The 17,875-nt window shown below is 37.4% G+C and overlaps 1 protein-coding gene across 3 annotated transcripts in view; it reads left to right on the forward strand.

The window, feature by feature from the left end:
* The window catches only part of TNIP3 (TNFAIP3 interacting protein 3), a 47,695-nt gene extending 32,267 nt beyond the window's left edge, over positions 1–15,428 (forward strand). For all 3 annotated transcript variants that reach the window (XM_058666684.1, XM_058666685.1, XM_012929623.3), the window contains 4 exons: positions 2,978–3,028; positions 3,832–3,930; positions 6,012–6,072; positions 14,809–15,428. In XM_058666684.1, the coding sequence (XP_058522667.1) occupies positions 2,978–3,028; positions 3,832–3,930; positions 6,012–6,072; positions 14,809–14,840 (243 nt within the window). In that variant the 3' untranslated portion in view covers positions 14,841–15,428. The remainder of the gene's footprint in view (positions 1–2,977; positions 3,029–3,831; positions 3,931–6,011; positions 6,073–14,808) is intronic.
* The last annotated feature ends 2,447 nt before the right edge of the window (positions 15,429–17,875 follow it).

Raw genomic sequence — 17,875 nt, forward strand, 5'->3', positions numbered from 1 at the left:
GCTGGTAGAGACTCCACTACTAGAGATACCAGTGTGTGTTTCCCAGGGAGCACCTTAGCAGGAAGTGGGGTTGGAATGAAGTGGATGACCCAAGACTAGGACCAGGCGTTCTAATACAGGGTGCCAACATCCCCAGTGACATATTAACCACTGCGCTAAGTGCCTGCCTCTCATGCCATATTTCAACTTTATTCATTCTACTATATTCAGTTCAGATTGGTAATAAATTGATTGCAATGCTGGCAATGTTCTTGATGTTACAGAACTTAAAATATATCCATTTCACTAAAACTGTTGGAATAGAACCTACAATTATTTTTCATTCAGGAATCATCTGTAACTTTTTATTAATATGAAGATACACCTATATCAAGATAGATGCAAGATAGATATCAAGATAGTATAGTATATTTTTGTTAATAAACTAAAAATAATCTTAATGATATCCAAGTGGTACTTTTTTTCTTTTAAATAATGATAGCCCAAATCAGATTTTCTCATTGAATTTCATTCACTCTGATAAAGGTAGACAGAATTCAAAAACAGATGCAGATGGGTCGATGCATTATTTATTATATTGATATTAGTTATTACATGTTACTTACATGTTAGTAGCCAATTAGTTGTAATGGTACAATTCAAAACACTTACATTATCTTAGGTAAATAAAATAACTACTTATAATCAAAACAAATTTCAAAATGAAGTTTTTGTCCAAATCATTTTGGCACTAGTTACGTGCCAGAATGTCTTCATTCTAGCACTGAGGATATTTTAAACCAATAATAATGGTAAATTGGACAAGTGGTTAAGTGAAATAAACTTAAGAAAGTTGACAATGTAAGAAGAACCAAGGGGGAAAGTTCAGATGTTCCTATCTGCTCTGATACCCAGTTGGTTGTAAACTTGAGAAAGTTATTGAAGGTTTTGCAGTTTTCTTCTCCATCTACAAAATGACCAATTGAAACCAGATTATCTACAAAATGTTTCTTCAAACCCTAAAACCTTTTTCTGTAAAAGTATGATCTGATCTTTCTCCTTATGCTCACCTATTTTCATGGACAATGAAATCTACCCTATGATTTCACAGTGGTTCTCTTGAGTTAGGTGGAGGAAAAAATCTATTAAACTCAGCTCTGGCCATGGTGCCAGGTACTTTGCAAATTTAACTTCGACTTTTTTTTCTACAAGGCATTCTTCTGTGTGCTGGGAGGGCATAAAGAATTAACAATATAGTGAAAAAGACATTTCAGGCCATCTTCATGATCTGTAAATTCTATATTTATGAATTTCCCTACTTATTAAAGAGTATTTGTCCCCCCAGACCAATAAATGAAGTACTTTTGGTGCTTCCCATAATACACTGTGCATCAGGAAATCAGTCTGCTGACATGCATGTTCCTAGACAAGATAGGATGAGGTGATGCCTGTCTCTGATTTCATCTCATGGTGCAAACAAGTGTGCTTCTAACAAGCTAGTGAGCACCATGTTTCTCACATTTGGGTGTTTTTTTGTTGGTGACTTCACTCTTCAAAATGGCTTTCAAACATGGTGTTAATGTGCTCCTGTTGCTCCCAAGTGAAAGAGGCTGTGCTGTACCTTTACAAAGAACATATCTTTGTTAGATAAGCTTCATGAGTGTATAAGAGCTAGCGAATCAATTGTCCTTGTTAAGTAAGGTGAAGGCATCTTTAAGCAAAAACTTGTAAAGCAAGGTTATGCACTGATCAGTCAGTAATTTTTTGTGGCCAAAATTTCATGTGAGATCAGGGGTTAAGTATTTTTGAATTCAGTAGTATTCCAGGTGACTTTACAGGACATGAGTACTGCAAATAACGAGCAGTGACAGGAAATGGTTTATGTTGAACTAAAAAGTCACATAATATATTGCAGCCCTGAATTTGAGTACCAAGGTAAAAGTGAACGTTTGTGATGGGCGGGGCTTCAAAAGGTTTCATTTAAGAAGGCACTTTGGGATCATGCCTCATAAGGGTATTGGACATGGAATTCAGGGAAGATGATGGCATGACCAAAACACCAAAGGAAAACTGAATACATCAGATGTGAAGGGAACACAGAACAGGTAACTCTGTCATTTGAGATGGGCCTTAAATAGTGCAAAGCCATAAAAGATAGCAGTGTAACGTTGCCCATGTTATTCAGAATCTTGTGTGTCTATATCCTCATTGATCCAATGGAGATAAACATGTTAATTATATGAGCAGTGGGAGTCAAGGAGTTATTGCATGGAAAATACATAGACAAATGTATGTCATATATTGATTGTATATGTAATTCCTTTTTTAAAAAAATCAAAATGTAGAATGAAAAAGATAGAGACAGAGAGAGATTTTCCATCTGCCAGTTTATATTCCAAAAGAACTAAGACTGGGTAAGGCTGAAGTCAGGAGCCATGAAGTCCATCCAAGTTTCTCTTATGAGTACCAGGGACACAAGTACTTGAGTCATCGCCTGACTCAAGTGTGCATTAACAGGAAGCTGAATGGGAAACAGAGCCGGGACGCACATCTAGGCACTTACATAGAATGTGAGCATCCCCAGTGAACTCTTAACAACTGTAAAAAAAATGCTTTCCCAAATGTATAATATTATTTCCAAGAACTTATTGTGTAGAACTTTAAGTGTCAGGTTGACCAATTTCAATTTCTTGTACTAATCAGTGGAACCTGTTTCTATGTCTATGTCTAAATGGGTCAATATAAAAAAAAGAATTAAAATGCTGTTAACAAGCTCAAATAATTTAGAGCAATCTGACTTTACAAATTTCATTTGGTGATTTTGAGAAGATAGCCATTTAAGATTGGAATAACCAAAACATGACCAATTTCATTTGTAATGTGTGTTGTTTCATCCTAAGGGATTATGGGAAGATCATGGATAGCTAAGTCAAAAATAGCTTTGCAGCTGATGATCTGAATTCTCTTTGATAAGCAAAAGCCTTTGTTTTGCCCACAGATCAAAGCTTGTCAGATGGAGAAAGAAAAGCTGGAAAAGCAATTAAAACAGGTATATTGATTCTTACCTAGTCCTCTTGTCATGACTCAAATGGTAACTTTCAGTTTCACCCACACATGTATTTCCACTCATACCATTTCTCATTGTCCCAATTAAAGACACATTCAAATTCTGCTATGCATGGCACTGACTGAAGCATCAATAGACAGATCATTCTTAGGAACTACCACAGCCTTTCCACCTTCACACTCATGAAAACCACATGCTTCACAGAGTATGTTACGAGCAGCTCAAGCCCTGGTGTGAGGTCACCCAAATGGAAATGTTTCCATAAGCCCACACACACCTGGGAACTGCATTTCTTTGATAGTTCTAGCAATTGCTCACCCAATTTACAGTGGAAAATGACACCAAATATTCTCTTTCCTTTTTTCTACAAGGCAGAATAGTTTCTTCAGGACAGATGCATTCTACCCCATTGGTTCTCTGGTGAACTTAAAATGAGTATTCTTTCTCTTCATTCTGAATTTCCTCCTTGGACTTCAGTTACATCTCTGGCTATAATTTATCTTTTTAAAATTATTTTCTTTCCATGAGGACCTTCTATATACATATATCTCTCTATATATACTTTTAAAGTATTTCTAGTTTCATACAATTTCACCTTTGATAAGATTTAGACCATGAGTCACCGTCAGCTATGTCAATCATGAGTCTATATTGATACATTGAGTTAAATATATGCCAAAATAGGTTAAGCCTTTAGATTGAAACCATATCATGTTGTATAAAGTATCAATGTGATTTCCCGATTTTGCTCACTGCCAGTAAATGATCGGCATTGTTCTCCACAGATGCACTTCCCTACCTGTAACTGTGGCCTGGTTTTCTATCCACGGGACCCATGGTTATCAACCACTCCTGCAGCAGTACAGGATCAGGTGGAGCACGCAGTAAGTAAAAAGCCTTATTTCAAAAAATAAGGACTTAGTATTCTTCTGGTAGAAATCATTTTACAAGTCCTTTTACAAGCTAATGAGACCTTGGGTGGCAGACAGAAGTTAGGATTTCATGAGCACGTCTTACTTGACCCTGGTATGACACAGCACCCTGCTGAGGTCTTGGTGTTTCTCCTGTAGTTTTCATGTGATAGTTCTGTCCTTACTTCATCCCCATTTCCTTTTTTTTTTTTTTTCTCCACATGTTTGCTTACTTTATTGTCTTTACCAGAAATGTTTCTGGGAATTGTCAAACAGTGATCATCCCTGAATATTTTTTTTTCAACAGTGTCAAAGTAAATTAAGATTGTGGAGAAAGCAAAATAGAAATATACTTCAGAGAAATATTTTTGTGAAAGGGTAACTATAAAACCAATGAATCATTCAAATGCATCTCAGTGTAAAAATGGATATTTTGTCAATATTCATGTATGGGAAGGAGGCAGCAATCTGCCTTCCATCACTCATCAAACTCCAAGTTAATTATAACAGGGAAGATGGCCCAGATATTTAGTAGGCTACATTTTAGCAGCATTTAAGCAGACATTTCAGTATAACATTTAATTTATTTTTATATTCCCAAAACTGATTTTAAGAGAATTTTATGCTTTTTGCTTATCTCAAAGTCTAAATTAAATAATATGCAATTTTGTTGGTGTAAATACAGTATGCATACCATTTTTGGCGGCTCTATTGCAACATAAAACTGAGGCACATGTCACTTATCCTATGTGTTATTTGAGGCATCTAAAAATAAGTGAGAAGACACAAAACAGGTTATTTCATTTCCTCCTCCAGATTTTTCTTGGGCACAAAGGAGTCAAGAGCCTACGTGTCTAGAGTGCAGGTGAAGTAGGGTCAGATTTTACTGAATTCAGTCTTTTCGTTGTCTTGTCACGTGAATGAAATTTGGCAGCCTTCTGAATATTCCCTGGGGAACTTTCCATCTAGTTATTTTTAGGTAATAATTGGATAATAAAAGCAATGTTTTTTATTCTCCATTCTTACGGATAATAAGAAAAAGGTCTAAAGGTGAAGTCGGAGGCAGAGGTGAGCCTTCACAGCACAGAGCAGACCTTCTCTGGGGGCAGATAAAGCAGATTCAGTTGGATTCTGAGGGGTTAAGTGCAGAAGGGCAGTCTGGGAGCTATAATTTAGGCCTTTGGCTTATTATTGCTCCATGCAATTTGCTTGAATGTTCCCTGATAGCATATAGCTATTGTTAATTGGGTAGAAGCCTAGGAAAACTCTCAAGAGAAAAATCTAGCCTCTAATTTACCTTAATCTTTGATCACTTTAGAGATAAGAGTTCTCTGAGTAGTAAAAAGGGAAAGATTTTGAATCTACTTCACCATTCTGAATCTCCAGCAGCCATGACCCCATTGAAGAGCTGAAATTTCCTCCTTGAATCTCAAGAAAGCATTAAACCAACATTTTATCATTAAATATTTCATTTAATGCTTAATCAAACAAATGTCCCCGTTCTCCAACCCTCTCATAGTTTCTAGTGTGATGTTTTTAGAGGATTACTTACTGATCCTTGGTTGTTTTGTTTTATTTGTAGGCTAAAGTAAGTTTTACAAATGAGTTTATACTTCTAAAGGTACCCAAAACAGATCTGTGGAAGGAAGGAAGGAAGGAAGGAAGGAAGGAAGGAAGGAAGGAAGGAAGGAAGGAAGGAAGGAAGGAAGGAAAAAAGAAAGAGAGAAAAGGGAAAGGAAGGAGAGGAAAGAGAGGAGGGGGAATGGAAGGGACAGGAAAACAAAGAGAAAAAGAAAAAAGAAAAGAAAGGATACCATAGTTTAAAGTAATACGATGAAACCCAAACCTAGTGTGGATGCAGGAGCAGTTAGGAAGCAATGGTGTTTGTGATGAGGGAAGTGATTGGGTAGAGTGAGACTAGTAACAGAATTGGTGGAAATTACCTCTCTGTTTCCCATTCAATAAAAGCCACATAGTATAATTATAATTTAATGTCCCACTATATTTTGTTTGAAGTCCATATTGCTATAATAATATTTTATTGTTCCACACAGCCAGACTATCAGTGGCATGCTTTTGAGCAGTTTCCGGCAGATGTACAGCACAAGGCAAATGGTAAGACCACAGCCCAATGGAGCATTCTTTCATGTTTACATTTTAATGGGATCTTTTTGTGATGTTTATTCAACATACATTCACTTGTCTTTGAGAAAGACTTTGCAAAGTTGTACTGCGTACGTAAATGTAATTTAATGCACCTGGGTATAAATTGAATTGCTTAAAACATAAAGAAAATGTTCAGATGCAGGAATGCATGAATCTCAATTCTGGCTTCCGTTCCTATTTCTCTCTCAGGGTCAGAATCCCATCTGGAGTTACAAATAAAGACTTTAAGCTGAGCGGCATCCTAACAACAATAGTAAAGCCCTGGGAGTCTACTACAAAATAAAATGCACATCCACTATTCCAGGTTGAGTTTGTTAGACAGACAGATGTTTTAAATGTCACTGGCAGACAGACAAAAGAACCAAAAGGCTTAGAACTATGCTCCCTTGTGACTAAACATCAAACTCCAAGGCACTGCTCTTATTTTAGGCCAGGGTTGCCCAGGACATCCACCTTGAAACATGCTGGGAAAAACTAGACACCTCTACTCACTGATAAGATATCTGTTCTGACTTATTTTTATTTTCTTACTTTTTCCAAAATATTCTGTCCTTTCTAGTGTTTGTTTCTATGGTCTCATGAGGCCACCCGGGAGCAGATCATATAAAATGAAGTGTAGCTCAGAATCCTGTTTCTATTCTCAAAACATATGATCAAAATCCACGCTGTCTGCTACACATTTAAAGTCTCATATGACAATCACCTGTGAACCTCACTTGTTAATTTACAGAGATGTGAATCTATCTAGAAAAGGTTAAGTTTCAGGCTATGCTTGAAACCTAATCTCATTCAATTCAGAACTGAGATCCTAGAATTACACAATTATGTTTTTAATTCGTAAAACAATTTATCTGTTGATTTATTTGAATGCCAGAGTTACAGGGAGAGAAGAGACAGCCAAGACTCAAATCAGACACCTTGTGAAATGCTGCTATCACAGGCAGCAGCTTTACCTGCTACAACACAACACTGGCCCCGGAATTCTAGTTTGATGCAAGCGGTTCATTATGGTGTAGAAGTCAAGGTGCAGGAATACCACCACAGAGCCTCCAGAAGTTGGACAATACACAGCCTGAACAGCTATTCATTTCAGTACTAGCAGTTGCAAATGCCATAGCTTAGAGTAGCACCACAGAAAAGAAATGTAAAAAGTGGGACTTCTGTGTAAAATGTCCAGGTATTTATCAGAAAACTACAAGACCTTTTTTCCTCTTTGTTTTTAAATATAGTTAATGATTTTAATGAAGTTCTTGGGTTCCAGCAATAATGGAGAATTCATTAGAACAGCAGAGGGATTGTTGCAAAATATCTGTGTGTTAGAAGCATATTGATGTATAATAGGATAATTGTCACCCAATTATAATTTTCCATTTTATATTGGTCTGGAATCACTACTGAAGATATTTCCTCCCTGAGTTACAGTTTAATCACTAGAAACTTCAGCTACTCCATGCAGAATTGAGGAACAGCATAAGGCTATTTATGCTACTGCATTTGTCCTGGATCAATGTTATAGAGGCTAAAAATTATAGGAAATATTCATAGAAAGGCAGTATGACAACTTTCAGAAATGTGCAAAATTAAAGTGTCAGCCAGTGCATGAGACTTACTTAATTTTCCCATTTAGGAAAGATATAGTCATAAAATACACAATCAAGGTATTTAATGGTATAGACACATGTAAAATTATAATTATAAAACCTCTGTTATGTTCCAATATTTAATGAGACTATTATTTATCCTAATGTTCACAACAATTCTATGGAAAAAATTTATTTTATATCATGTTACACAGGAAGAAACCAAAGCTTGAAGAATTTAAGTAACATGGGTTAATCATACAGTAAAATCAGCAGTGGGACCAGATTCTTTGATAGATAAGGGTATTACAAAAAGCCTCATGAAAAATGCTTATTATGAAGAAATAATTCATGGATTTAAAAAAAAGTGAATTAAAAACTTATCTTCTAATTCCATTTTTATAAATTTTTGAAGTACCCTTGTATAGAATTCTACAACCTGTGCTTTGAATCATGGGAGACCGGGATTGCATTCCTAGTTCCCGGCTTAAGCATTAAGCATCTATTGCAGGCATATAAGAAGGTAAACCAACAAATGGAAGACCTCATGCTACCTCTCTGTATCTGATTACCACATAGGAGTGCCTGAGCTCAAGTCCAAGCTCTGCTTAGTCCAGCCTGTTAAGGGTAGGCAACAGATGAAGGCTTAAGGAGATGAGTCCCTGCCTCCTGTGTTCCTGGCTTTTGGCTTGAGCCTATCTCAGCACCAGCTGTGGTGCGAATTTGGGAAGGGAACTAGGGGATCCATCTCTCTCTCTCCATGTCAAATAAAACAAATACAACTAACCATCATTTTTAAAATCATAGATTTATAAGTCTTGTAATTAAATAGTTACATAGATTTTTTTTTGTTATACTAGGAACCCTTTTTTTTGGATTTATTTAATTTTATTTAAAAGGCAGACTTACAAAGAAGGAGAAACAGGAAGAGAAATGGCCACAGTGGCTGGAGGTGAGCCTATTAACAGTTAGGAGCCAGGAGCTAGGAGCTTCTGACAGGTGCACCATGTGCTGCAGGGTCCCAAGGACTTTGGGCCATTCTCAGCTACTTTCTCAGGTTGTATGTGGGGAGCTAGCTTGTAAAAGGAGCAACTGGTGCTCATATGGGATGGCAGAGCTTGGAGGTGGAGGATGAGCCTTTGAAACACTGCACTGGTCCCAGGAGACCAATCACTTCCGTACCCTCCAAATTTTTCATACAGTGCTGAGTTGAGTTTGTCTAATGAGCTTAAGCTCAATTCTTACATATTGGATTGGTATGTGAGATTGAGTTCTGAACAAACATCTTTTATTCTTTAAAGTATAAAAGAACAAAGCCCCACTATTGAAATTTGCCTTCACTAATGTCTAAAAATAATTAATTAAATGAATACTGACTTATTTAGTGTTCTGGAATTGCCAGAACAAAGGACCACACACTGGGTGGCTTGAGACAGAATCCATGGTCTTCACAGCTTTGGAGGCTAAAAGTCCAAAATCAAGGTGTTGGCAGACTCAGGCTTCTTTTGGAGCCTCCAGGGAAGGCTCTTTCTCTGCCTCTGCTAACTTTGTTAGCCCCAGGTATACCTGAGGTTAGGATAGCATAGCTCTAGTCTTTGCCTCTCTTCACATGGCCGTATTTCCTCTGTGTTTTAAGTTGATGCCCATCTTTTCCCCTTTTCATAAATATCAGTCATATTGGATTACAGAGGCTCATCAAGCATGATCTTAGCACAATCCAAAAAATACCCTACATATTTCAAAAATGTCATACTCACAGATTCTAGGGCTTAGGACTTAAACCTAGATTTTCAGAACACACAGTTTAGCAGATAACACTAGCTACATGCGAGAAACAATTGTAGGTGCTTTGTGATTTTTTTTATCTCATTAAAATTTATAGCAACCATAAGAATGAGTACTGCTGCTGTTCCTTTTTAATGATATGTTTGTTTGGTCAAGGTTTATTTATTTTACTTGAGTTACAGAGAGAGAGAGAGAGAGAGAAACAGAGATCTTCATCTACTGGTTCATTCTGTAAATGGCCACGATGGCCAGAGTTGGAGTAATTTGAAGCTGGAAGCTAGGAGCTTCCTTTGGGTCTCCCACATGGGTGCAAGAGCCAAAGGGAGTGAACCATTCTCCACTGCCTTCCCAGGTCATTAGCAGGAGCTGGATCAGAAGTCCAGCAACCAGGACTCACACTGGTACCCATATAAGATATCGGTGCTACAGGCTGAGGATTAGTGTGCTAGTTGTCCCTGTTTTGTAAATATGGACACTGAAATAGAGACAGATAAAATAACTTGTCCAAGTCCACACCATTAGTCTTGTCTGTGACATAGACAAGCCCAGGTAATCTGATTTCAGGAACTATGCTATGCTGTGCAGTAAGGGAAATAATACAATAGTTTGCATATAGTTTATTCAAATAAGTTGTGATCACTCATTCTAAAAGCCAGTATATTTATGTCTCCCTTTGTATCTCTTTGTAATTGGCTTTATATCTCAGCATCACAGATAATTTTTTATTAAAATGGCTTGTTGAATTCTTTCAATTCTTGCCAGTCAAAGAAATATAGGGCCTACTGAAAATAGTAAAAGCTGCTTACAAGATGCAAAAATTAGAGGACATTAAGAGACTGGATTAGTATAGTTTTCAACACAGGTGAATAAGATGTTAATACTATTTTTCTCAGTTATGTATTTAACCTAACAATCAAGGAGCTCCTACCCTATATCAAAGAACCTTGATTCAAGTTTTTGACTGTTCCCAAGTCCAGCTTCCTCCAAATGCAGGCTTTGAAAAGCTCCAACAGTCACCCAAGTGGAGCAGACTGGGATCTATTTATCAGCTTCTAGCTTTAACCTAGTCCCGCTCCTGCTGTTTCAGACAATTGAGAAGTGAAGTAGCAAATGGTCTGACTGTCTCTCTTCTTCTGCATCATTCCTTCCCCAATAGATATATTTTTAACAAATTTAAGCTTTAATAAGATTATTTCTTGATAAAATACATTTCTTATTTTTTTTACCAGTGGCTAACATAAATTACTCAAAATATAAAGCAGATAGTTTTTATGCTTATTCCTAATATTTAAAAATAAAAGTATAGCAGAAATGCCCCCTCACCCATACTACATGCTTTAAAGGGCAGTTTATCAGTGAAGTGAGTGATTTTACTACAGAAGTAATAAATAAACTTCAAGAGTTATATCTTAACATATATTAACATACAGGTTATAAATGTACTTATATGTGCATGGATTTTATAACTGAATAATAAATAGTCTAACATATGTATTATAATAATGCACAATGGAGAATATAATATAATGTGTATTTATACACACAGAAATCAACCATGTAGATTCTAGCTGGAAAAATGCGCATAAGTCTGGGATAGTCACAACTTTGCCAGATAAGTAAAATTACAATAGCTCTCTTAAATGGAAGGTAAAGATCCATAGGAAGAAAGTGAGACATATGGAATAGATTGCATCCAAGCTGGTGATGATGTTTACTGGGATTCCTCATTGTGTCTGCATTCAGGGAGGGTGATTGAGTATATGGAGAGCAGAGTTAGTGTGGTCCCTGTTTATAGCTATGCTGTATCAGTCCCCTCCCCTTTTACCATTAACAGAGTTTCTGATTCAGTTAATCCTGATGTGGAGTCAAGTCAGGTCATTTGCACCAAGTCTCTGGGTAACATTTAAGCTCATTCCAACCTCATGCTGTTTAGACTGTGTTCTGTGAGCATAAGAGGCACAGACTGAAACATAGGAAACTATCAGGGGCACAATTTGGCATTCATCACTTGTAGATCAGTCAAACAACAAAATAAAAATTAAAACAAACACAAAACCCTTTTTCTAGCAATGTGAGGTCCTGTGCCTCCATCAAGGCATTTTGTGTCCTTGTCATTATAATAACTGCAGAACCATATCACAAAACCCCCATCTGTGACACCAGTGTCCCACACGTGTATCAGTTCATGTTCCAGTTCCTCCACATCCAGACCCACTCCCTGCTAGAAGCTGGGCAAATCAATGGAGGATGGCCCAAGGTTTTGGTTTCCTGCCACCTGGAAGAACTGGGAGATGTTCCTGGTTCCTGGTTTGGGCTTGGCCCAATCATGGCCATTGGATATATATTGTTCCTGTCTCTCACCTTCTCTTTGTAGCACTTTCAAATGAGTGAATAAATATGTATTTAAATTTTTTTGGCAATTTTTATTTTTCATGATGCAGTTTCACAGGCTCAGGATGTCCTCTCCCACCTTCCCGTTACCCCCCACAACTGATTTCCCCTATATTATTACAATATTACACTCTTTTTAATAAAAGCAGTAAAGCCATCTTATTGTCAAGATGCATTTAATAGTTTCATTGAAAGTCCATTCTTTATTTAGGAGAACAGATGCGAACTGAAATGTATCTTCAGTTCTTGATATGCTAGTCTCCGTTATATAGTGCCTCTAGTGAATATATGTATATACATGTTTACTTATATATATAATATTTGTTTAGTATTTTGCATGAATGTTGCCTTTTTTCAGAGAGAACATGTGATATTTGTCCCTTTGAGTTTGATGACTGAGTAGTACTTCATAGAATAGATGCACCATAGTTTCCTTATCCCTCTTTTGACAGATATCAGGGAGATTTCCATATCTGCTATTACAGATTATGCTGCTGTAAATATAAGATTACAGGTCATTTTGTTATATGTTCATGGAAAATCTTCCATTCAAAACTTCATCTGGAAACACAAGAAATCACAAATAGCCAAAGCTATCCTGAAGGATAAAAATCAAGCTGGAGGAATCACCATTCCTGACCTCAAGAATACAAGGCCTTGGCGATCAAAACAGCTTGACTGTACAGAAACAGAGACGACAGTCAATGGAACAGAATAGAGACCATGGAAGGGAGCCCGTACTTGTATAACCAACTAATCTTTGACAAAAGAACTGAAAATAATCCATGCAAAAAGATCAAACTCTTCAACAAATGCTGTTGAGACAATTGGATAACAGCCTACAGAAATAAGTTGCAAGACTCCCACCTTTCATTCTATACAAAATCCAGCCCTAAATGGATTAAGAGCCTAAATCTGCACCCAGAAACCATCAAAGTATTAAAGAAAATATAGGAACCACTCTTCAAAATACAGGTCTACATTACACTAAGAAACTTCTTTAGAGCAAAGCAAGCAATCAACAAAATGAAGAAACAAACAACAGAAAAGAAGAAAATCTTTGCACGCTGCACAACAGATAAGAGATTCATACCCAGAATTTACAATGAGCTTTAGAGATTCAACAACAGCAAAACAAACAACCTTGTGAAGAAATAGGCAAGGGAAATGAATAGACATTTTTCAAAAGAACAAATTCAAATAACAAATAAACATATGAAAAAAAATGCCCAGGATCCCTAGCTGTTAGGGAAATACAAATAAAAACCATATTGAGATTCTACCTAACTCCAGTGAAATTGGCCTACCTTCAGAACTTTACCAACACCTGCTGGTGTGGATGAAGGGAGAAAGGCACCCTACGTCACTGTTGGTGGAAATGTAAGCTAGTATAGCCACTTTGGAAGTCAGTATGGAGAGGGCTAAGACAACTTAAAGTTGATATATAATTTGACTAACTACCCCATTTCCGGGAGTATATTCAAAAGAAATGAAACCTGCATATAAGAAAGTAACCTGTACTCTTACATTTAAAGTAGCACAATCTACAATAGAGAAGATATGGAATCAACTCAGATACCCATCAAAAGAGGAATGGATAAAGAAACTGTGGTACATCTCCTGTACGGGATACTACTCACCCATTATAAAGAATGAAATTGCACCATTTGCAACAAAATGGCCCCAAGTAGTTACCATTATGCTCAACCAATCCCCAAAGGATAAATATGTTTTCTCTCATATAAGGCAAACTTCATTCAAAAAACATCATCAATATATAGCTAAAAATGCATATACATATAGTCATCTAGTGGAATTATATAATGGAGACAAATATACCATGAAGTGGAGGTACTTTGCAGTATGCATCTCTACTCCTGAATAAAATATGAACTTCTAGTGAAACTGTTAAATATATATTGACATTAGAATGCTGGACTTTCTACCATTCTCTATACTTACAATATCATGATACACTTAAGTAGAAGAATACTGGACTTGTGACTATTGTTGAGGGAATATACTGTTGTTTCAATATAGGGGGAAACATTGTGGGAGAGGGTGGGTGGGGAGAGTGGAAGGTGAAGTCGATGAGCCTGAGGAACTGTATCATGAAAAATAGATTTAAAAAAAATCATACCTAGGGACAGGTAGTATCTAAGTACAGACTGCTTAGATCAGTGAATCATGCTTCTGGATTCAAATTTTTCTTCTCAACATATAAAATATCTTTGATTCAGCAGTCCAAGTTTAGAGCTATATGATCTTTACACATTAGAAACTAAATCATGATCTTTCTGTTTGCTTTTTTGTTACAAAATGTTAGCTTAGAATGTATTTCGTATATAACAAATGCATTAACATTTTATAAAATGATCATGAGTAAGGAAGAGAGTTTCTTCCTTAGCATTTTTATGACTATTTTTTCTTGGCTAGGAGTAAATTTCTTGAACTTGTCTCCTTGGTGATAGTAATTTGTGGTATCATATTTTGGTTCCAGTAAAATATACCAATATTCTCATACCAGTTTTTATGATACATTGTGATCTTTTCCACAATCATGTGTCTAGTTCTATATTTTTTAAAGATAGCACATTTTGCAAGCTATCTCCCACAGAGAGGTAGGTATCAAAGAAAACTCCCAAGCTACTATATTGACAACATAAATGAGACTAGGTGTAGAACATTCCTTTTCAGGTATGAATAGAACTAGGCCACAACTGATTTAACAAATTATAGTATATGTCAATTCTTAAAATAATAGCCCTCACTTTCCTGTCTCTCAATGTCTCTATAAACTTGGGCAGGACACACAAGGAAAATTATCTCTTTAGTTTCCAATATAGAAGTTTATGTTAACCCTAAGCCAGAAAAACAGAAGTGAAATTTTATTTTTCCATCTGAAGTATTTTGGTGCTGTTTTTCATAGGTTTGTCCTCAGAAAAGAAAGCCCATCTGTAGAGGCGTGGAGCCACAGAGGATGAAATGGGCTGAGAGCTTGACTGCGGGTGCTTGGTTGTCACTTTGACAGTGGTTTGTTTTCTGCACAATTGCACATCTCCTCCATAATTTCTGCCTCGTCATGTAACCTTTGCCATGAATGGAGGGAAAGACTACTGACAACTAATCCCGATCGCATCTGAGGAGCCAGTCCGACCACCCAACACAACGTCTGATGTCCTTGAGATGAGATTGGACAAGTGGATGTGTGCCACTTCTTTCTGTCTCCAGCATTTCTATATATACACACGTACGTGTGCATTTGTTATAATGATGGGTATGGCGTACTTGTTAAATCATCAAGTGGGAACAATTGTATCCTATGCTTCAAGTCCTGGCTACACCACTTCCATTTCGGTTTCCTGTTATTTTATACCACAAGAAGAAGCAGTTTCAATTGTTTGGATCCCAGTCACCCATGTGGGAAACCCAGATTAATCTCAGGGCTTATGGCTTCAACCTTGCCAAGTCTCAGATATTGTTGGCATTTGGGGCATAAATTAATGAATGGAAGATCTCTCTTTGTGTGTATGTTTCTTCCTCTATCACTCTGCCTTTCAAATACAATGAAAATAATTTTAAATAAAAATAAAAATATATATTCACTGGGAGTAAAATGTTTCCCCTGCTATAGGTTTTTAACACTGCTTCCATTTTTTTTCATAGATGCTCAGTTCTTTAGCTACTTTTAGTTCATTCAAGATTCATCATTGTTGGACTCATAAACTAAAAATAGGATTGAAGAGGTGCATTCACTTACTTAATTAAGTTAAAAGGAGGGATTCACTCAATAAAATGACAAGCTTGAAACAACTCTGCAAATGTCATTTCCTTAAGATTATAATAACCTTTGAGCTGACTTCATTTTTTAGTGAAAAGGATTACAAAGATAAAATTCTAACGAGATGGTGATGCTTTTACTATGTCCCATTTATCCTTATACGGGTAAGTCAGGGATGCATGAATTTGTGGTAAAATATATGTTTTTCTTTTTATACATTTTTTATTATTATTATCATTTTATGATACAGTTCCATAGGCTAATCCCCCCCCACCTAGTTCCTCTATATCATTACTAAAGTATAGCTCTTCATACACAGTCATATGTCCACAATTGCGGGCATGGACAATGGCACAGAGTCCAGCATCCTATTGTCAAGATATAATAGACTGGAGAATCAAGATGGCAGAATAGGGTAAGGACACATTTAAACGGACAGAAAAACATTTAATCAGGATGAAGCAGAGAGGACACATTCCAGGAAATAGGAAAGGACAGAACAACAGCAGAGGGGTACCTGGAGACTGACAGACACAAGAAAGCAGCAGGCACAACGGTGTGGTGTTGCGGTGATTGATACTCCAGCAGCATTCAGCTAATGGGTGATCTGAACTCCACCAGGAGCTGGAACTCCACCAGCAACCAGGTGGGTAGGGACTTTCATTGGGAGCTTGGGAGGTGAAGCCAGACAAAGACCTGTCCATCCGGATGGTCCATTTGATTTGACCAGGAGCAGAGACAGAGCAGCAGATCCCAGATGGGGCAGTGTGAGAACAGGGTGGATTTCATAGCCCACTCAGCCCCCTAGAGCCGAATTTGGCGCCATTTTGTGTAAGGAGGCAAAGGCAAGAAAAAGGACTGAGCACACGCTGAGCTGGGAGTGAACTCATTTTTGACTCAGTGAACTGCAGCAACATGGCATTCTATGGGTTCCACCCAAGACAGATCTGGGTAGCCCTCAGATATGATGGTCAGAACTCTAGTAGTGGTACGTCAGGCGCCATTTTGTACACTGTGGCAAAAGTTTTAGGACTGCACGGGACAACAGTGAACTGCGCATGTGCTGAGATCATGAGAACACACTGAGTTCCGTGGATTGCACTGGTCCTGCAGGAAAATAATACGGACTGTGGCATCGTACGGGTCAAAATAGGTCCGTGTGGCACCTAGACCTAATGTCCAACTGGTTCCAACAAGATCAGCGCCACCAAAAACCTAACATATAGGACACCTGGTGTCTCTCTAAGCCTGGGACCTGCTCCAACCAGAAATGATGGAAAGGTAGCAGAGACAATGGTAAGCCTCAGCACGGTATCACAGGAGGTGGAGAGGGGTGAGCCAGGAGCTGGAGCTGTGGAGATCATGGTGGGAATCTAACATAAGAACCCAGACCTGGAACTCGCTGGAGGTTGTGGCACAAGTGGCTGCAAGCAAAGAGTTGTGTACCAACTGTGATAAGTAAAATCGAACTGTAGATTTGTGGGTGACACAGCTTAGAAACCTACCCCAAGGGGAAGACTCTGCTAATCAGAAGTACAATGACCAAGAGCAAAAGAAAAGAGAAAAGCACAATGAATATTACTGAAAACTCCCCTGCAAAGGAGCAAAAAGGCTTTGCCAATTTCAGAATTAACTGAGGAAAACATCGAGAAAATGGGGGACACAGAATTCAGAAAACTCATTTTAAAGCTTCTGATCAACAATGAGAAGTACATACAAGAGTTCAAAGGATTTAAGGAAGCAATAAAGCAAGTCAAGGCTGGTATATCAGAAATTAAGAACACAGTAGAGCAAATTAAAAGTACAGTGGACAGTCTCCAAAATAGAATGAAGCAAGCAGAAGAAAGAATCTCAGAATTGGCAGATATTTCCTGTCATCAGAGAGAAGCAAACAAAAAGCTGAAAGCAGAGCTGGATCAGGCCAAAAAAAGTATTCAAGAATTGAAAGACACTACTAAGAGGCCAAATATAAGAGTTATAGGAGTCCCAGAAGGTGCAGAAAGAGAAACTGGTTTTACAAATATATTTAATGAAATAATAAAGAAAAATTTCCCTAATCTGGAGAAAGAACTGGGAAACAACATCCAGGAGGGGCACAGAACTCCCAACAGGCTTGATCAAAAGACATCTTCACCAAGACACAGGATCATCAAGCTCTCTTCAATTGAACGTAAGGAAAAGATCCTTAAATGTGCACGTGAAAAAAATCAATTGA

Source organism: Ochotona princeps, chromosome 7 (assembly GCF_030435755.1).
Source record: "Ochotona princeps isolate mOchPri1 chromosome 7, mOchPri1.hap1, whole genome shotgun sequence".
NCBI classification, from domain to species: domain Eukaryota; kingdom Metazoa; phylum Chordata; class Mammalia; order Lagomorpha; family Ochotonidae; genus Ochotona; species Ochotona princeps.